General features: G+C 36.1%; 2 protein-coding genes across 2 annotated transcripts; both read right to left on the reverse strand.

Moving 5' to 3' along the window:
• Positions 1-2,351: 2,351 nt before the first annotated feature.
• On the reverse strand, positions 2,352-17,414 carry LOC114744817 (cysteine-rich receptor-like protein kinase 10). The gene is made up of 8 exons (XM_028932966.1): positions 17,401-17,414; positions 4,456-5,287; positions 4,081-4,236; positions 3,840-3,961; positions 3,494-3,704; positions 3,141-3,378; positions 2,812-2,965; positions 2,352-2,713 (listed from the first exon to the last, which is right to left on the reverse strand). Exons 2-8 carry the CDS (start codon positions 5,204-5,206, stop codon positions 2,414-2,416), a joined length of 1,932 nt encoding a protein of 643 aa, XP_028788799.1. The 5' UTR covers positions 5,207-5,287; positions 17,401-17,414; the 3' UTR covers positions 2,352-2,413.
• LOC114744811 (putative cysteine-rich receptor-like protein kinase 32) lies at positions 7,699-12,959 on the reverse strand. Its single transcript, XM_028932961.1, has 7 exons — positions 12,791-12,959; positions 11,782-11,916; positions 9,484-9,617; positions 9,130-9,339; positions 8,969-9,024; positions 8,787-8,883; positions 7,699-8,022 (listed from the first exon to the last, which is right to left on the reverse strand). Exons 1-7 carry the CDS (start codon positions 12,957-12,959, stop codon positions 7,699-7,701), a joined length of 1,125 nt encoding a protein of 374 aa, XP_028788794.1.

Raw genomic sequence — 17,414 nt, forward strand, 5'->3', positions numbered from 1 at the left:
TAATTAATACTCCCAAAGATCAATAAAATGCCGCCAACATCTTTTTTTTCTTTTTTAAACCAGCAACATCACTTGCTTGTGTCATTCTGCCGATCCAAATGATATTATAGGGATGGATTTATAATAAGACTTCTCAAGAAATTTTATACAAATCTAACATAAAGAATTGTGAAATTACACTGCAAGCCAAAATTAGAAAGAAGACTAAATTTAGAATCTGCAATTTTTTTTTATAATTTTACAATTTTTTTTCATATTTAGCAAGTTATCATGTCCTTTTTCTTAAATATCTGAGCTATTTAATACTTTTAAGCAAATTTCCTGTTTCTGCCGCATAAGTTCTTGCACATCATACAATGACTTCATGACGTGAACAAGCTACTAATTGAGATAGGGAGACTGAAGAAAAATGGGGCTGAGACTCGGACAGTCGTGAAAAACTGATAATTATGAAATTTGTTCATAATATTGAAATAGTTACATAATGTGTGTAATTCATTTATGATATATATTGTAAATATAGATTAATATTAATTAATAATTTTTAAATGTAGAAAAATTCTTATTTCCCCACTATTTATCACACAATTTCTTAATTAAAGCGTACATACACAGCAGTTGACCTCAAAAATCTTTTGAGAATGCTCCAAAGCCAATTCAGCTTGACCAGCAAATGAAATAATATAGCTAGCGCGGAATTATATAGTCCATCCTTAATTTTTTTTATTTTGGGAAACTAAAACAAAATTTTTTTAGTGAAAACAAAATGTTGTTTTGAATATTAGTTAATGGCACATCCGAATTAATTAGGTGTCATCCAAAAAGAAGCCTCCAAAATTTGTTATCCACAGAAATTCATTAGTTAAAGCGTATATACACCGCAATTGACCTTAAAAGTCTTCCGAGAATGCTCCAAAGCCTGCCCAACTTGATCCGATAGCCCATCCTCAAGTTTTTTATTTTGAGAAATAAAATTAAAATGACATATATAATGAGCAATATTAATTAGTTAGTGACACATCCTAAGGTATCATCGAAAAAGAAGACTCCAAGACTTGTCATCTACACGACACTATTAATATATTGAATCAAACATGCATTGTACGCATTTGCCTAAAAGATATTTTGATGAGAAGGCTCCAAATAAAACCAATTCAGCTAGACCCGCAATTGAAATTAAATAATATAGCATAATATTATAGTCCATCCTCAGTTTTTTTTTAGTTTTTGAGAAATTAATTAAATGAAAGTGTTGTTTTCAATAACAAATAATGAGTAATATTAGTTTATGGCGCATCCTATTGTGTCATCCAAGAAGAACGCCCCAAAAGGCGTCATCCGGTACTAGTTTACACAGTGCAGGCATCCTTGGCAACTAATACGTGGATTAAACGAAACTACAGATTAATTATGGACTTAGAAGAGTAACTTTCGTGATACTGACTCTGGCGAATTATATATAAGCAATACTCTAATCAAAGATATTAATTCTCAGTCAAAGAACTAATCAGGTACGTACGAAAATGGATTCTAATAGACTTGGTCAAACAAGCTAACAAGTCTTGAATTATTTTTATTGAAGTTTTACCTTCATCCAAGGGAGAAAGGACGTCAATCACAAACTGTTATTATGATTGTGGCCCTACTACATACGTCTGTTACCTCCTAGTGGCGCCGAAGACTAGAAGCCGTGTTGAATGGATCAAATTATGAAGGTGGTGGACCTAACTAGGCTCTAAATGATGGGAAAAGAACAGTAAAAAATATATCTGAAAAATTTATAATATTATATATAGTCCCGATCATGAGACGAGACCCATATATGATGTTCCAGGGCTTGCTTTAGCGTGGTAGTCTTATTTTTATGCTAGCATTTACGGAAGGAGCAGAGTTTAAAGTGGTTGCAGAGACAAAGTTGTGAGCTTGGGATTGGGTTTAGAAGTAGATGATGCTCTTAATGATATATGGCGTAGCTTTAAGCCAATGAGTTAGAGCAGTCATCGGAGCCAGCCATTGATGAAAATCTGTAATACTACTATATATTTTCACACAAAAACTATGAGCTTTTTCCTCAAGTTTAAACCAACGTTGGTTTAGCTCTTGTCGGGTGTTATTCTCATTATTTTCTCCAATTGATGACAGCTTTTCCTGGTCGTCCCTATTATCATGTGACCCACACTTATGTTTCAGATTGTGCTTATAAACTCGTGGCAAGATTTATTCTTGTCTTCAAAAAAATGATCACGTATTTATTATGCAGAATGAAATTAAACAAAAGTAATGAAAATATACACATCTATATGTATAATATAAAACTCTTATAAAAGTTATGTCATTTAGATGTTACACATAATGGAGCTTGGTGTCCAAGATGAAGAAGAAATAATATAGAACAGGCTTGTATGGTTGGGAACTAGCGAGGAAAGAAATCACTCATAGACATTTCATTAATGGAGCTATATTCTCTACTTGCAGAAGTAAGTACCCTTCGAGCGCGCAAAAAGAAAGCAGGTTGCTGTGGATGTGGCAACTGAATTGAATCATTGCTCAGATATGAAACAACTGTAGCCATGGAAGGTCTTGAATCTGGATGCCTTTGAACACACAACAATCCAATTTGGATGCACCGGCTCACTTCATTATAAGATTCCATTTCTTTTAGATTTGAATCCAACATCTCGAACAACTTTTCATTACTCCATTGATTCCACGTCTGCAACAATTAAGTAAAACTCATTATTTCAACCATTCATCAAATGAAGATGACTGCATAAGAAATATTAATGAAATCAACATATTATCATAACTTACATAGCTTAAGAGGCTATCAGCATACTGCGATTCATCATGACAACTTGCATTCTTCTTTCCACTGATAATTTCTAAAATTATAACTCCAAAACTAAAAACATCTGATTTTTCAGAATATAGCCCGAACATCGCATATTCTGGAGGCATATAACCACTAAAAAAGAAAATAATATCAATAATGAAACTTAATCCATTAGAAGATAAGATTAATTTTGACACTTAAGTGATACATGGAAGGCAACCTTTTGGTGTCACCTAAAACTTATTTTTCCTTATTCAACTATAGCAAGATAAATGTAAATGTCAAGGAGAGAGAAAATATAACTTACTATGTTCCGACAATTCTCCTTGTATTTCCTTCATTTTCATTGATAGCAACCATCCTAGCGAGACCAAAATCTGAAATTTTTGGATTCATTTCATTGTCTAACAAAATATTGCTAGGTTTAAGATCACGATGTATAATTTTAAGACGAGAATATTCATGAAGATATAGAATTCCTCGAGCAACTCCTCTTATGATTTCATAACGCTCCTCCCAAGTTAGTCTTCTATTTTCCTGGGAACCTGTGCACACATGATTTTTTTTATTTTTGTGAGTGACGATGGACATGCCCATACAAATAAAGATAACCTTAAATTTCAATAAAAAAAATTATGAAAAAGTTTAGAAGAACCAAACCAAATAGGATGTAGTCAAGGCTTTTATTGGGAACATATTCATAAATGAGAATTTTCTCTTGATCTTCTATGCAAAATCCCAGCAAGGTCACCAAATTTCTGTGCTGCAGTCTGGCTATTAATAATACTTCATTTTTAAATTCTGCTGCCCCTTGGCCTGAACCTTTTGAAAGTCTCTTTACAGCTATTTCTTGACCATTTGAAAGAATACCCTAAAATCATAGTTGATTAAATTAAAAATGAATTGTATTTGCACGGGCGCGCAGGTATATATATATATATATATATATATATATAGTTAGAGAGGGACACAATCAAAATTTATATCGATATATGGCATGGATCACCTTGTAAACCTGTCCAAATCCACCTTGGCCTAAACAATTTTCCTGTGAAAACTTATTTGTTGCGGCTTCAATAGTGGCCAAACTGAATTGCAGAGGCTCTAAAGTGTTGCTTTCATCTCCAACTAGACAAATAAACACAAAATAAAGAAACAAATCAATGTATATTAATTAAAAACATCACCACAACACTTCCTATCAAGTAGACTGCAGGAATAAAGAGATAGAATGAAAATTTACTCACAGTATTTTTGTCTGAGTTCAGCCCTCCGTCTCTTCCTTATTAAACTCCTTAAGAGATAGTACACCAAAGAAAAAAGTATCCCCCCACCACCAACAGAAACCACAACTATCACAATGGTCTTTGCTTTTCCTGTATAAACATCAGACACTTTCATGTCTCAATAGCGAGTCGTAACTCGTAAGAAGATTTGTCCACTTTCAACCAAGTCATTTTTTGGCGTAATGTGTGTGTAGAGAATTAAGAAGTTTTACTTTCGAAAAATATTAAAAAATACAAACAAACAATTAAGAAAGAGAAGCATATATGCAAGTTTAAATTTACCTTGAGAAGTTGCAGGAAAAATTGCAGGAAGAGGCGGCGATGCTGGCTTACCACTAGAATTATAGAAGATGAACAATTCATAGCGAACGTTACAACTGGGATATAAAACTCTTCCTCCTATCTTGTTGAAACTACAGTTGAAAAGGTCCCCAATCGCGTCTCTCAGACATGTTCTGCAACCTTGGGGAGAAAGGTCCGGCGTGCACTGAACCAGACAATACATAGTTTGAAACTGTAAACTCGCTTCTTCTGTCGCAAAGTTCTTCTTCCCCATACCAGATTTGGCCGCCTCGTCGGCCGCCTTGTTCATAGTTGTCGACAATAAATTCATGAATCCTGTTTGGTTGTTGGCCACGTTGTTGGTGTTGGCCCCGCAGCTGCCAGCACTGGTGTTGACGGAGGAAAAGAAGTAGCGGTCGGAATAGCGAACCATACACTCCTCGTACCATATCACGGCCTCCCTGGAGACGTTACACTGGGAGCGTATATTTTTCGTTGCGTCAACGACGCACTGGTGGCACAACTCGAGGGTGACGTCACCCCGGCACATGAAGAGGCCGTATATGGTGTTGCGACCGCGGTGCACGGTGGTGTTGTAGAAATCGTTGTTGGCGGTTTTGTTGGAAGCTAAGGAAGAGAGCAGGTTGGTGAGGTCGGATTGGAAGGAACTATTGGCAGCGAAGGCGCGGCCAGAACAGCTGCTGTTAGTATAGACGGGTTGTGCTTGAGTAGTAGCAGAATGGAGAAAGCTAATAAAGAAAAAGAGTAACATAATTTTGTGGGAAGGCATGTTAATGACGAACATGATAACTGTGACGACAGTCGGGTGTATTATTCGAGGTGTTTAAGGTAAGGTAATAGCTATATGGTCGGTGTTCGGGGGTGTCTTTTACTGGCAAGCTGGGGAGCATCTCATCGATCGGAGGAATTGGTTAGAGGTCATGATTTAAACCAATAGAAAGAAAAATGCAAAAGAAGATCTTACTAAACTTGCTTAAACGATTCCTTTCACAAAATAAATGTATAATGACAAAATGGAAGGATATTTAATCCCAAGACCCTTAAAAATGTTATTGAGTTAATATAATCTTTATTCCCTCAAATTTACTCTATTTTGATTTTGGTCCCTCAAGTTTTAAATAATAGGTTTTGGTCCCTTAAAAGGGCAAAATGACCTAGATTTTTATTGAATTATAGAAACTAATATTTTAAATACAAAGAAATTTGAGAAACCAAAATCTATGGTTTGAAATTTGAAAAACTAGAACTAAAACTAGGACAAACTTGAGGGATAAAAATTTATATTAACCTAATGTTATTTTTCTTGGAGGACTAAAGGCCCGTTTGGAATGTCTTATAAGTAGTTTTTTAATCATTATTTACGAAATATGAGGTAAGTATATGAGAAAAAGTTTAGTTTGACTTACATAAAATATATTTATTTAAGTGACTTCAAACCAGCACTAACTAAGAATGCAAATAAAAAGAAGATGGACCTTGAAGTCAAACGTGAAGCTTGAAGCCTGAAGTCAGTACAGTGTATCCACTCTGGGCTCTCAGTCTCTCAATCAGATCAAATTTCCAAAGCGGAAGCTCACCAGAATCGCTGCGCACATCTGACGATTGAGCATAAAAGGGGCAACGATGGGCATTTGGATCATTTTCGTTTGTTTTTAAGGGCTCTAGCATAAATAAGACTTTAACTGGGAGTCTACATTAAATGGATATCCATCTTGGTCTGTTACAATAATTTTTCACATGATGGAGACAAGAACTTGTAACGAGGAAGACACGCTGAGAATGACTAAAAGGTCCATTGATATTAAATCAGGACGTTCTTCACTAATTTGACTAAAAACTAATTGAGAGAAATTAAGAAAGTTACTAAATTATTTAATTATAACACTCTCTAAAATATTTATATATATCATTAGATTATGTATTATCAATTTATAAGTGAGGCAAATTAGTTTGGATAAAAACAACAAATATAAGTACTTTAAGTAATTTAACAATTACCTTAATCTTCCCAAATTAACCAGTTGAGTCTTATATTAGGCATCGGAGGCAGTATTATTTAATTATAAATTTACATAAAAAATCGGATATATAACTGTGTGATTAGAAAATTTGAAATAATAAATATAATAAATTTGATATAAGTATTTCTTTTTTCTGCGAAGAATAAAGTAGCAGACCTGAATTATCGCCCCAGATGGCGTCGTGAATCGTGAGGAGCGTGGAAATTACGAACAATTATAATGGATTCCAAATATTATGCTCTTAGCTTATTGTCATCGGAAAAAATTGACGAAGGTATTTGTGAAGACTTGTCCAAAAAAGTCAAAAATGGCAGGCCCCATGAGAACGACCAGAAATTAAATAGAACCAGTGAAATGGTAGAAAAATAGTGTGAATATGTGTATTGGCTGTGGACCACCAAGATACAGTCTGGTTTAATGGAGACGAGAGGGAGTAAGATGAGGATTTTACGGAATGATTCTGACTTTGCCACCTATATGTATTATCAACACTACTTTATTAATTAAAGCGTACATAGACCGCAGTTGACTTCAAAATTCTTTCGAGAAGAATGCTCTAAAAATTGAAATAATGTAACATGAAATTATAGTCCATCCTCAGTTTTTTTTCAAAAAAACTTTTTAAAAAAAATTAAATGAAGGTGTTGTTTTCAATAACAGATAATGATACGTGCAGTCATAATAATATTGAGATTATTAGGCTGGCGCGTAATAGTAATGATGCGGTCATAATGTGATAGGCATCGCTAAAGCCAGAAATGGCTCCTCTCTTCTATTGTTGTAGGTTTCCAGGCTGGACCGTAGCATTTTTCAAACCGGCTGATTCTTGTGTTTCTATATAGTTGGGCTTTGTCAATAATACATGAATTCTTGGGGACCCAAACTTGCTTAAACTTTTTCCAAGATCTAAGTCATTTTATTTTTCATTAGGAATCAGGATTACCATTTCCCATAACTACCTTTTTTTTTGTTGGGGAAAAGACACAGTTAAAAAAGGAACATACGAAAATACTGTAATAATTATACATTAATTTTAGCATTTAAATAATAAAGTAAAATGTACAGCAAGAATGTATATTCACATACAGATAACATCTAGGTAATTAAGTAGTCTTTTTTTCTTTTTTTTTAAAGTTCATATCCTTTTGCGATCCAACACTTGAAGATCGACCCAGAATATTTCATCTTTTTGGGCGTAAAAAGGGAGTAAGAAGGAAATTTGACAATGATTCCGAAGTACAAAGCTTCATATATACTAACGAGGAAAAGATGAAGTTATAGACATTTCATTGACAGAAGATGGAATGGAATTGTTGGCAGAAGCAGAAGGATGACCCGAATTTGGGTCCCTCCTACCATGAATATAAAATGCGCGCTCGCGAGGAAATGGTAATTCCACAGAAAGATTACTTAAATACGAAACAACTCTTGACATGGGAGGCCTATACTGTGGTTTCTCTTGAACACACAATAATCCAATCTGGATGCACTTCATCACTTCTGCTTCACAACAACTTTCTTTCAACTTCGGATCGATTATTTCTAATGGCGTCTCACCTCCCCTCCACTGGTTCCAAGCCTGCAAAGTTTTCAGAGTAAACATATGTCAATTAATATTTGCCCTTTCTTCTTTTTATAACTTTCTATGCATCAGGAGATGGTATAATTATTGAGGCACGATGGCATCACTGCTTCAACTTATTTATATCAACATTTATCTATTGAAATTTGACAAAAATACTGCCTCTGGTCCTAATTATAGAGCTAGTTGACTAATTTGAGAAAATTAAGAAAAGAAATTAAGTTAGTTATTTGTAATAAATAGGTGTTGTCTTTCCTAAAATATCATTGCTAATCAAGTTTATTGGTTAGAACTACCATTGTTAGAAGGACTATATTAGGAAAAAATGCATAAATATGAAAAACAAAGGGGATTAGGGTCTTATATTTAAGACCAAAATAAAAGTCAAACAAGATCTTATATTAAAAATCAAAGGTAGTATAATGAATGCGTACAATTCGTCACGTGATATGTTTTAGAGGTAAAAGTCATAGCAAGTAACAACTTACGTAAGTTAGGAGGCCATTAATGCTGGGTAATTCATAAGAACAAGAGTTTTTCCGCCCACTTATAATCTCCAACATTATAACTCCAAAACTAAAGATATCTGATTTTTCTGAATATCTTCCAAAATTTACATATTGAGGAGGCATATGGCCGCTGCAAAAAAAGAAAAATATCCAGCCAATATAAGCGAATGAGAAACAACATTTTACATGTTGGAACAAATAGAAGAACAAAGTAATGAAGTGGGGTGGGGAATTCAGCATTCACTAACTCACTGTGTCCCAACCATTCTCCTTGTTCTTTCTTGGTGTTGATCTATTGCCACCATTTTTGCCATTCCACGATGGGAAAGCTTTGGATTGATGTTTTGATCTAATAAGATATTGCTAGGTTTAAGATCATGATATTTAATTTTAAGACGCGAATGCTCATGAAGATAAAGAATTGCTCAAGCAACCCCTTCAATGATTTTAAAGCGCCTGGACCAATTTGACAAGAGTTGATCTTGAGAATCTGCAAAATCAACAATAACAATATAAAGGTGTTAGACTTCAACAGTAAATATGCTGGTGAAAAATAAAGATGAAAAAACCTTCAGAGCAAACGTAAATGCCAAACCAAAGAGAAAGTAGTCGAGGCTTTTGTGGGGTGCAAATTCGCAAACGAGTATCTTCTTATGCTCTTGTAAGCAAATCCCAACAATGTCACTAGATTTCTATGTTGAAGTTTAGCCATTAGTAAAATCTCATTCTTAAATCCCAGGGTGCCTTGTTCGGAGCTCGCGGAGAGTCTCTTCACAGCAATTTTCTGTCCATTAGAAAGAGTACCCTGAGATCATGCATAAGTAAAAAATTAGCATTTGCAGCGTTACTCAAATATGGACTAGTCATTAGTACTGGGTACTATAGGTAACTGTTAAAAAGATGTTAACATTTGCATTATGGATATAAAATAATTTCTCGCTTTGTAAACTTCTCCAAATCCTCCTTGACTTATCCTGTTCTGAACTGAAAACCTGTTTGTTGCAGCTTCAATTGTAGTGAAATCGAATTGCAGTGACTCCAGAGTAGTACGTTCAGTTCCAACCAAACCAATGTATATGTGTACTTTTCAAGTAAGCATATCCATTCTAGGCATAATACACATATATATACTCTTCTGGTTCTATTTATAAGTCACATCCAATATGTTTTACACAGACCAAGAAAAAACTTAACTTCATTAATTTTCATTTAAAATTCAACAACTTTCTTATTTTATTCCTATTTAATATGTATTATATCTCATGCAAACAAAGTTAACACAATAATAAATGAAACGTAAAATTGTACATCCATATAAAAAAAATTTCTCTCAGTGTCTGATAAAGTCCAATTTTTATACATTTTATCCCACATTAAATTAGAATTTAAATGATAATTTTGAGCTTAAATGAACTTTTTATGCATTATTGGATAAATTGGTTGATTTTTGGATTTTGCATAAAAATTGAGATTTTAGATTAAAAATATAATTATTTTGGGATTTCCTATTTTTGACTTGGAATTAATTTTTTCTATTTCTTTGAAAACAAGTCTCATATTTTTAGAAAGGTTACTTTTAGAAAGTTTTGCAATTTCTTACCTAATCTTTGTGCAGATTTAATATTTTATTTTTGATTATACTTGGACATAATCTACATTAATAGATGCACTTAAATTCTTGTAGATCAAGAAAGGGCACATAGGAAATCCAATGGTGCAAGATTATTTCTTGGGATTTAAGCACAATCCAATAGCTAATATCAAGTGGGCCAATTAATTACTAATGGGCTTGAGCTTTAGATTCATAAAAATTTCCTTTCCCCCATCAAAATATTTTCCTTATTTGAGAGGACAATCCACCGCCAAATCATACCTTTTTATCCTTCTCCATTCAACGCACGAAAGGGAATGGGATGTCAAAATCTCCTCCTTCATTCCACGGTCACAAGAGAGCAACACGTCCTTGACTTCCAGCTACTATTATTACCATATTCCATCATCATCCATTCAATCAATTGATCTCTTAACTTGAATCATCACACTGCATCACATGCCCATGAATTGCGCTAAGGAGCTTGGAGGAGGAGATAATACCATGGAAGCTTAAGCTTATTTGGGAGGCAACTTGGGAGGAGCATGGAAAAGACTAGAGCCTTGGGCTAGCACTTGAAGACCATAAGGAAGTGATGTTTCATTTATCTTTTTAATTCAAGGACTTGGAATTGTTTAGTTTTAAATGAGTTCAAGTTGTAATTTTGTTGAGACAATTTAGTTCTAAATTGTCAATTTTATTCTTGGATTAAATTGATATTTGGATCTTATTTGTGCCAAGATACTTGTTGGAATATATGTTTGGAACCTTTGCATTGTTAATTGAATTTATAATTGAGTTTTCATTATGAGTTTAATTATCAATGTGGTTTGAATTGCAAAATTTGGGTTCTTTTGCCTCTTAATTGTTTAATTAAGTTGGTTAATTGTCTAGTTGTTTAACTGGATGATTTCAAACATAATTTCCAGAATTAATTTGAGATATCTTCATTGGTTTTAATAAGCTTAATTGACCAACCTTATACTGTTATGAGTTCTCTAATGGTTTAAGGGTTTTTGAGGTTAAGGGTTCCCTTTATTTCAAGTAGGTAATTAAGTTTATTAATTCCACTCTCTTATCACTTCCCTTTGGTTTAATTAACTGATTGAGGTTATGAAGGTTAAATCCATGCAAATCCTAAGTTGTCCCCTCTACCGTACCTGAAGAGAAATCTCTGAATTTTTACTTGTTAATTCTCTTTACTTTCTGATTAATTTTCTTTATTCATTATTTTTATTTTCCTTCAAAAAACCCCCAAAAATTTGCATTGCATTTATTTAGTTTAATTTAATTTTCATATAGATTTTAGGATATTTGCATTTTCCATTTAGAATTAGAATTTTGCATTTTAGTTTAGGTCCAATTTATTGCATTTTTTTATCACTTGAATTTTTACCTAAAGAAACCCATAACTTGCTCCTTGGAAGTAATGACCTAGGTCGACCCTAAACTACAAATTAGTTGGGACCTAGTTAAATTGAGTGCTTTAACGACAGAGGCATCATCAGTGTCCTATAAATAAGACCAAAAAAAAAAATTCTTCTCTTTCTGTTTTACAAACAGGACCAGAGGATTATATATATATATATATATATATATATATATAGGAAGAGCATGGTTGGTTTGATTTTCTATTTTCTATTTCATAAAACGTACAGCTTTCTTTGAGAATGGCATATCTCCTCCTTGCCTTCCTTCGCAGCAAATAGATGACGAAATAGGACAGCAGGACAGTAACAACGACTGGGATGACCATCGCGATAATGATCCGGGACCGGACTTTTCTACCTCCTGCGCAATAAAATAATTGCTATAACACTGACAGTTAATATAAGAGTTAGTTGTTTAATTTAAGTAGATTAAAAAAATTATTTAAATTAATTATTTATAATAAATAGGTGTTATCTTTCTTAAAATATCCTTGTTAATTAAGTGTATTGGTTAGAATTATCATTACTACAAGGACAACCTAGAAAAAAAAAAAGATGAATATGAGAGACACAATGAATTAGGATCTTATATTTAGAATCAAAATAAAAATCAAATGAGTTTTTATATTAAGAACTGAAAGTAGTAAAAATGAAATGTTATCTTTTTCCCCCCTAAATTTTCCCTTAAGGTACAATAAAATAATTTATTTTTTATTATCCAAAAAATAATTTCTTAGATCAAAATGGACAAAGTTGGCCCACGCAAATAAGGGCTGTCATACGGTCATTTGAGCCAGACAGCCTTCATTCGTTGAACATGTGACAAAATTGTGAACTTGACCCACATTACGGTTTTTTTTTTTTGGACCTTGATTAAGGTTTCATTAAAAACTAGTACTCCTCTCGTTCTTAATATAGGACTTAATTGTTGAGTTGGTTTTGGTCCTAAATATAAGATCAATTTCTCATATTTATCAGTCTTCTCTAAATTATCTCTATAGATACTCCCTCAACCATAATCAAGTAGAAGAGGAGGAGAAGTATTAAGAAAGATGATTATGGTATTTTAGGAAAAACGTGTCATATTTTTTATAATTAACTAACTTACCTAACTTCTTTAATCTAATCAAATTAGTTAAATGGGTTTTATCTTAAAGACCGGAGGAGTAGTAATATAAATCTCAAAATCGGTGACGTGTAGATAAATAATTAGCCATTTAGAAGGACAGCTTTACCTTCGGACGCTGAGCCCCCTTTGCCGCCATCAAGAGGATCAGAATCATGGTGGATATAAACAGCATCTTTATTGCCTATATAAATAGAGCCATCTGCTTCAGCTCTGGCTATGGCAAAATATTGAAGCAAGCTGAGGAAGAATATGAGATGGAGGTTAGGTACAGTCATTTGGAATAGCTAATGCTTGATGATTAATTGATATTTGAACGAACAACTGGGGATGTATACTCTGAATAAGAAGAAAATTTGGCCGACAGAAGGCTTTAATGATTATCTAGTGGGGTGTTTTTTAATGGTTCTTTCCTTTTATCTAGCACCCTATGAGGGACCCCAATGTTGATTCCTTTTTAGCCAACTATAATATTTTGTTTATAATTTGTCAAATCTGATACAACCACTGTGCCTTTGACGAAATTCTAAAATATTGCAAGATGGGTCTCAAATCAATCTGTTTCTTGATATACCAGAGAAACTACACATCTTTCTCCAATGCACTTGATATATAATAATGTAAACGAAGTAACTTTATTATTACATTAACACGCATGATTCAGAATTCCGTAGTTGGGATGGGATTTCACGACAATGGCCAGCAATGATCAACTACAACGGGTTTAACGTACGTTTGCTTCTTGCCTATGTACGTTTAATAATGGTGTTTCATTTACATATTTGTATCAGACACACAAGATTGACATGAACAATCCCATATATGTATAGATATAGATATATGTTTGTATGCATTAATTCTTTTTTATATCACTCAATAAATTCGGATCTCTTCCATGAAGTGGACAGATGCTTTTTTGCTATTAATATTCTTCTGATCTTACATAAGAATCCAAACGAACCTCCACAATCCACACGTTGGTAAAGAGAACAACAGATAAGCTATCAAGGGTACACTTGAGTGATGGAGGTGTTATGATCACAAAATCAAGAGGCTGAATGTATATTTCTATTAATGAATCTGTTACAGTTGTAACCTCAGCCAATACAAATATATATCAAGCAACAGCGACGTCATCGGTAATGCAACAGGGTTGAAAGGATTTTCAGAGAGAGAAACAGAAAGAAGCCACAGAGGAGAGAGAAAGACCACAGAGAGAGATTCTGAATCAAAACCAATCCTGCCCTCTCTAACCAACTCTGATCCTTTTATGCTGATTCGGTTAGGTCCCTCAGCTTCCAGGTTCTTCTTCTCATTCTTTGACTTCGTCTGGGCCTGACCGTATCCATTTCTTCATGGGTTGTTATGGGACCTTGTATTGGGCCGTCTGGTCCATTCATTACATCACTCCCCCCATTAACCAGGACCTTGTCCTCAAGGTCCAAGTCAGGATACAAGTTCAATAACCGATCTCTATCTTCCCATGAATTCGGGGTGGGGCCATTCCACTGAACCAAGCACTGCTGCACCCACTTGTCGCCTTGTTGGACGAAACGTGTACCCAGAATAATTCCAGGCTGTACCACAGGTCCTTCCGGCAGAGATAATAAAGGAAGGGGAATTGATGGCTGTAACTCATTGTTCTCGACGAATTTCTTCAGAAGAGAAATATGAAAAACGGGATGGATCTTAGCGTTTGCAGGAAACTCTAATTTATAAGCGACCTTGCCGATGCGCTCCAGAACATGGAATTGGGGCCATTCCAAACGAAGTCCCCCACCAGAAATTCGATGTCTGTTCGTTTCTGATTAGCATAGTATCGCATCTTTAATTTTCTTGAGCTCGCTGTAAGTTTTTCTTAAGTGTTTCCAATATCTCATCCCTCTACTGGAGCTGTTGGTAGACATCTTTTGGTGTATCTTCTTGAGTGGTATGCCGTAATACTGGTGGGGCATCCTCCCGTACACGATTTTAAAAGGAACCATGCCAATTGCTGTCTGAAACGAGGTATTGTACCAATATTCCGCCCACGGCAAATACTGCAGCCACAGCCGTGGATGCTCATGCACAAAGCACCGGAGATAGAGCTCGAGGCTTTTGTTGAGTACTTCTGTTTGACCGTCTGACTGGGGGTGGTAAGCTGACGAAAAACAGAGAGTGGAGCCTTGCAACCTCATCAAGTGACGCCAAAAAGAACTTGTGAAAGTACGGTCTCAATCAGAGACAATGGTATTTGGGATCCCATGCAGCTTGACAACATTTTGGAGGAAAGCCTCCGCTACCATATGACTCGTGAAAGTAGCCGGTAATGATATGAAGTGACCATACTTTGACAATCGGTCCACCACGACCATAATAACAGAGTGTCCCTTCACTGGGGGTAGTCCGGTAATGAAATCTAGAGCAATGTCTTCCCAGATTCTTTCCGGGATGGGTAGTGGGTCCAATAGCCCTGCGGGATGCAGGTGAGACACTTTAGCTTGTTGACAAACAGTACAACATCGCACATATTGGCGCACACTCTATCTTATCCGGGGCCAGTAAAATAACCGGGCAATTCGATGAAAAGTGCAGAGATAGCCAGCATGTCCTCCCAAGAACGAAGCATGGAATTCATATAGGATGTCGTTAATTAGTTCAGGGACATCATGAGGGATCACCAATCGGTTCCTCCAATATAAATCGGCTTGCTTCAGTTGATAGTCACCTGTCATAGTTGGATCTTGCATAATCTTGTTCTTTAATTCTTGAGTCCAGGTTGAGGTACGCACCTTCTCGTACACCCTGTCCATGAACGTGTTCTGTAATGAAGAAAGAGCCATGCAAGAAACTCGAGACAGAGCGTCTGCGGCTTGGTTATGCCTTCCTGGTTTATACTCAATGTCAAATCGGTAACCGAGCAACTTGGGTAGGAATGCCTCTTGTTCTGGAGTCTAGATCACTTGGTCGCCTAAATGCTTCAAGCTAGTGTGATCTGTGCGAATCACAAAATAATGGCCAAAGAGGTACTAACGGAACTTAGCGACAGCTTCTGTGATTGCGAACAGCTCTCGGACATACACCGATTGTGCTTGCATCTTGGTGGATAATTTTTTTGAGAAAAATACGACAGGTCGTCCCTCCTGACTAAGCACGGCCCCAATTCCCACCCCTGAAGCATCTATTTCCAACACAAATGGTTTGGAGAAATCTGGTAGAGTTAACACTGGGGCATGGACGATCGCTTCTTTTAGAGTTTCAAAAGCCAGGTGGGCCTCATCATTCCATCGGAACCCATCTTTGGTCAGTAATTTTGTCAAAGGGCTTGCAATTTGAGCGTACCCCTGAATAAACCGTCAGTAATATCCACTTAGTCCCAGGAACCCCTTCAGTTGTGTAACATTCTGTGGAACTGGCCACTGCTTAATAGCTGTTATCTTGGACTCATCCATTTCTACTCCCTTCTTCAATATGACATGTCCCAAGTAATCAATACGGCATTGCCCAAATACACACTTGGTCATTTTAGCGAATAACTGGTGTCTAGCCAGTGTGTCTAGTACAATCTCTACATGATCCAGGTGCAACTCCCAAGTGGCACTGTAAACCAGAATGTCGTCAAAAAAAATGAGCACAAAGCGCCGCAGATATGGTTTAAAGAGATAGTTCATAAGTGCCTGAAATGTTGCCGGTGCATTGGTGAGCCCGAAGGGCATAACCATCCATTCATATAACCCTTGGTGTGTCCTGAACGCTGTCTTCTCCCTGTCCTGCTCTCTCGTCAAAATCTGGTGGTACCCCGATCTAAGGTCTAGTTTCGAGTAATACACAGACCCATGTAATTCATCGATTAGTTCATCTACAATGGGCATTGGAAAAGCATCCTTAACGGTTACGGCATTCAAAGCTCGATAATCAATACAAAATCGCCAAGTACAGTCCTTCTTCTTGACCAATATTACGGGAGCAGAAAAGGGACTGCTACTAGGTTGGATCATCCCCTCTGACAATAATTCTTCTACCATTTTCTCTATTTCTGTTTTCTGGCTGACCGGGTACCTATATGGCCGAACCTTCACTGGTTGGGTTCCCGGAAGGAGCTCAATTCGATGTTCATGTCCCCGAGATGGAGGTAATCCGTGTGGTTTTTGGAAAACAGAGCTGTAATGTCGCAATTTCTGAGCTAAATCAGGAGGTACATCAGCGGGTATGTCCATTGTATAAGGGCCTATGAGTTCTACCATGAAGCATTCTGCCCAAGCATCGGTCTGTTGCAGGTGGGTGAGGTGATGAACACTTGCCTGTGAAATCGAGTTCCCACGGAATCCTTTCAATATTACCCAGTGACCATTTGATAAGAATTTGATAGTGGACGAGCTGTAGTCCGCCACGTGGGGTCCTAACGTTTTCAACCAATCGGCCCCCATGATCATATCCACCCCAACGATCGGCAAGACGAGCATGGTCACAGGTATAACATTCTCTCCTATCTGCACTGGGACCTCTGTAACCATTTGATTGGTCCTTCTTATTTTCTTGTCAAGTCCCCCTACCACTCGAACTTCTGTAGTATATTCCACCGGTAATCGGAGATGCTGAACTATCCGAGGATGTAAAAAATTGTCCGAACTTCCTCCGTCAAGCAGGATCTGTACCTTGGTGCCCTGTATCGATCCGTTAAAACGGATTGTAGCTGGCCCTTGGGTCCCTCTCATCGCATGTACTGATAAGTGGTGTAACGTGCTTTCCACAAA

Source organism: Neltuma alba, unplaced genomic scaffold (assembly GCF_004799145.2).
Source record: "Neltuma alba isolate B1F8T4 unplaced genomic scaffold, ASM479914v2 tig00004454_pilon, whole genome shotgun sequence".
Lineage (NCBI taxonomy): Eukaryota > Viridiplantae > Streptophyta > Magnoliopsida > Fabales > Fabaceae > Neltuma > Neltuma alba.

Coding starts and splice junctions, on each gene's coding strand:
- LOC114744817 (XM_028932966.1), bottom strand. CDS start 5,206: ATGTTCGTCATTAACATGCCTTCCCACAAAATTATGTTACTCTTTTTC. Junction 4,237..4,455: donor GTTCATCTTCTATAATTCTA/GTGGTAAGCCAG, acceptor CTCGCTATTGAG/ACATGAAAGTGTCTGATGTT. Junction 2,714..2,811: donor CTGATAGCCTCTTAAGCTAT/GTAAGTTATGAT, acceptor TAATTGTTGCAG/ACGTGGAATCAATGGAGTAA.
- LOC114744811 (XM_028932961.1), bottom strand. CDS start 12,959: ATGACTGTACCTAACCTCCATCTCATATTCTTCCTCAGCTTGCTTCAA. Junction 9,340..9,483: donor GTCAAGGAGGATTTGGAGAA/GTTTACAAAGCG, acceptor GCATGATCTCAG/GGTACTCTTTCTAATGGACA. Junction 8,884..8,968: donor GCTTTAAAATCATTGAAGGG/GTTGCTTGAGCA, acceptor ATATCTTATTAG/ATCAAAACATCAATCCAAAG.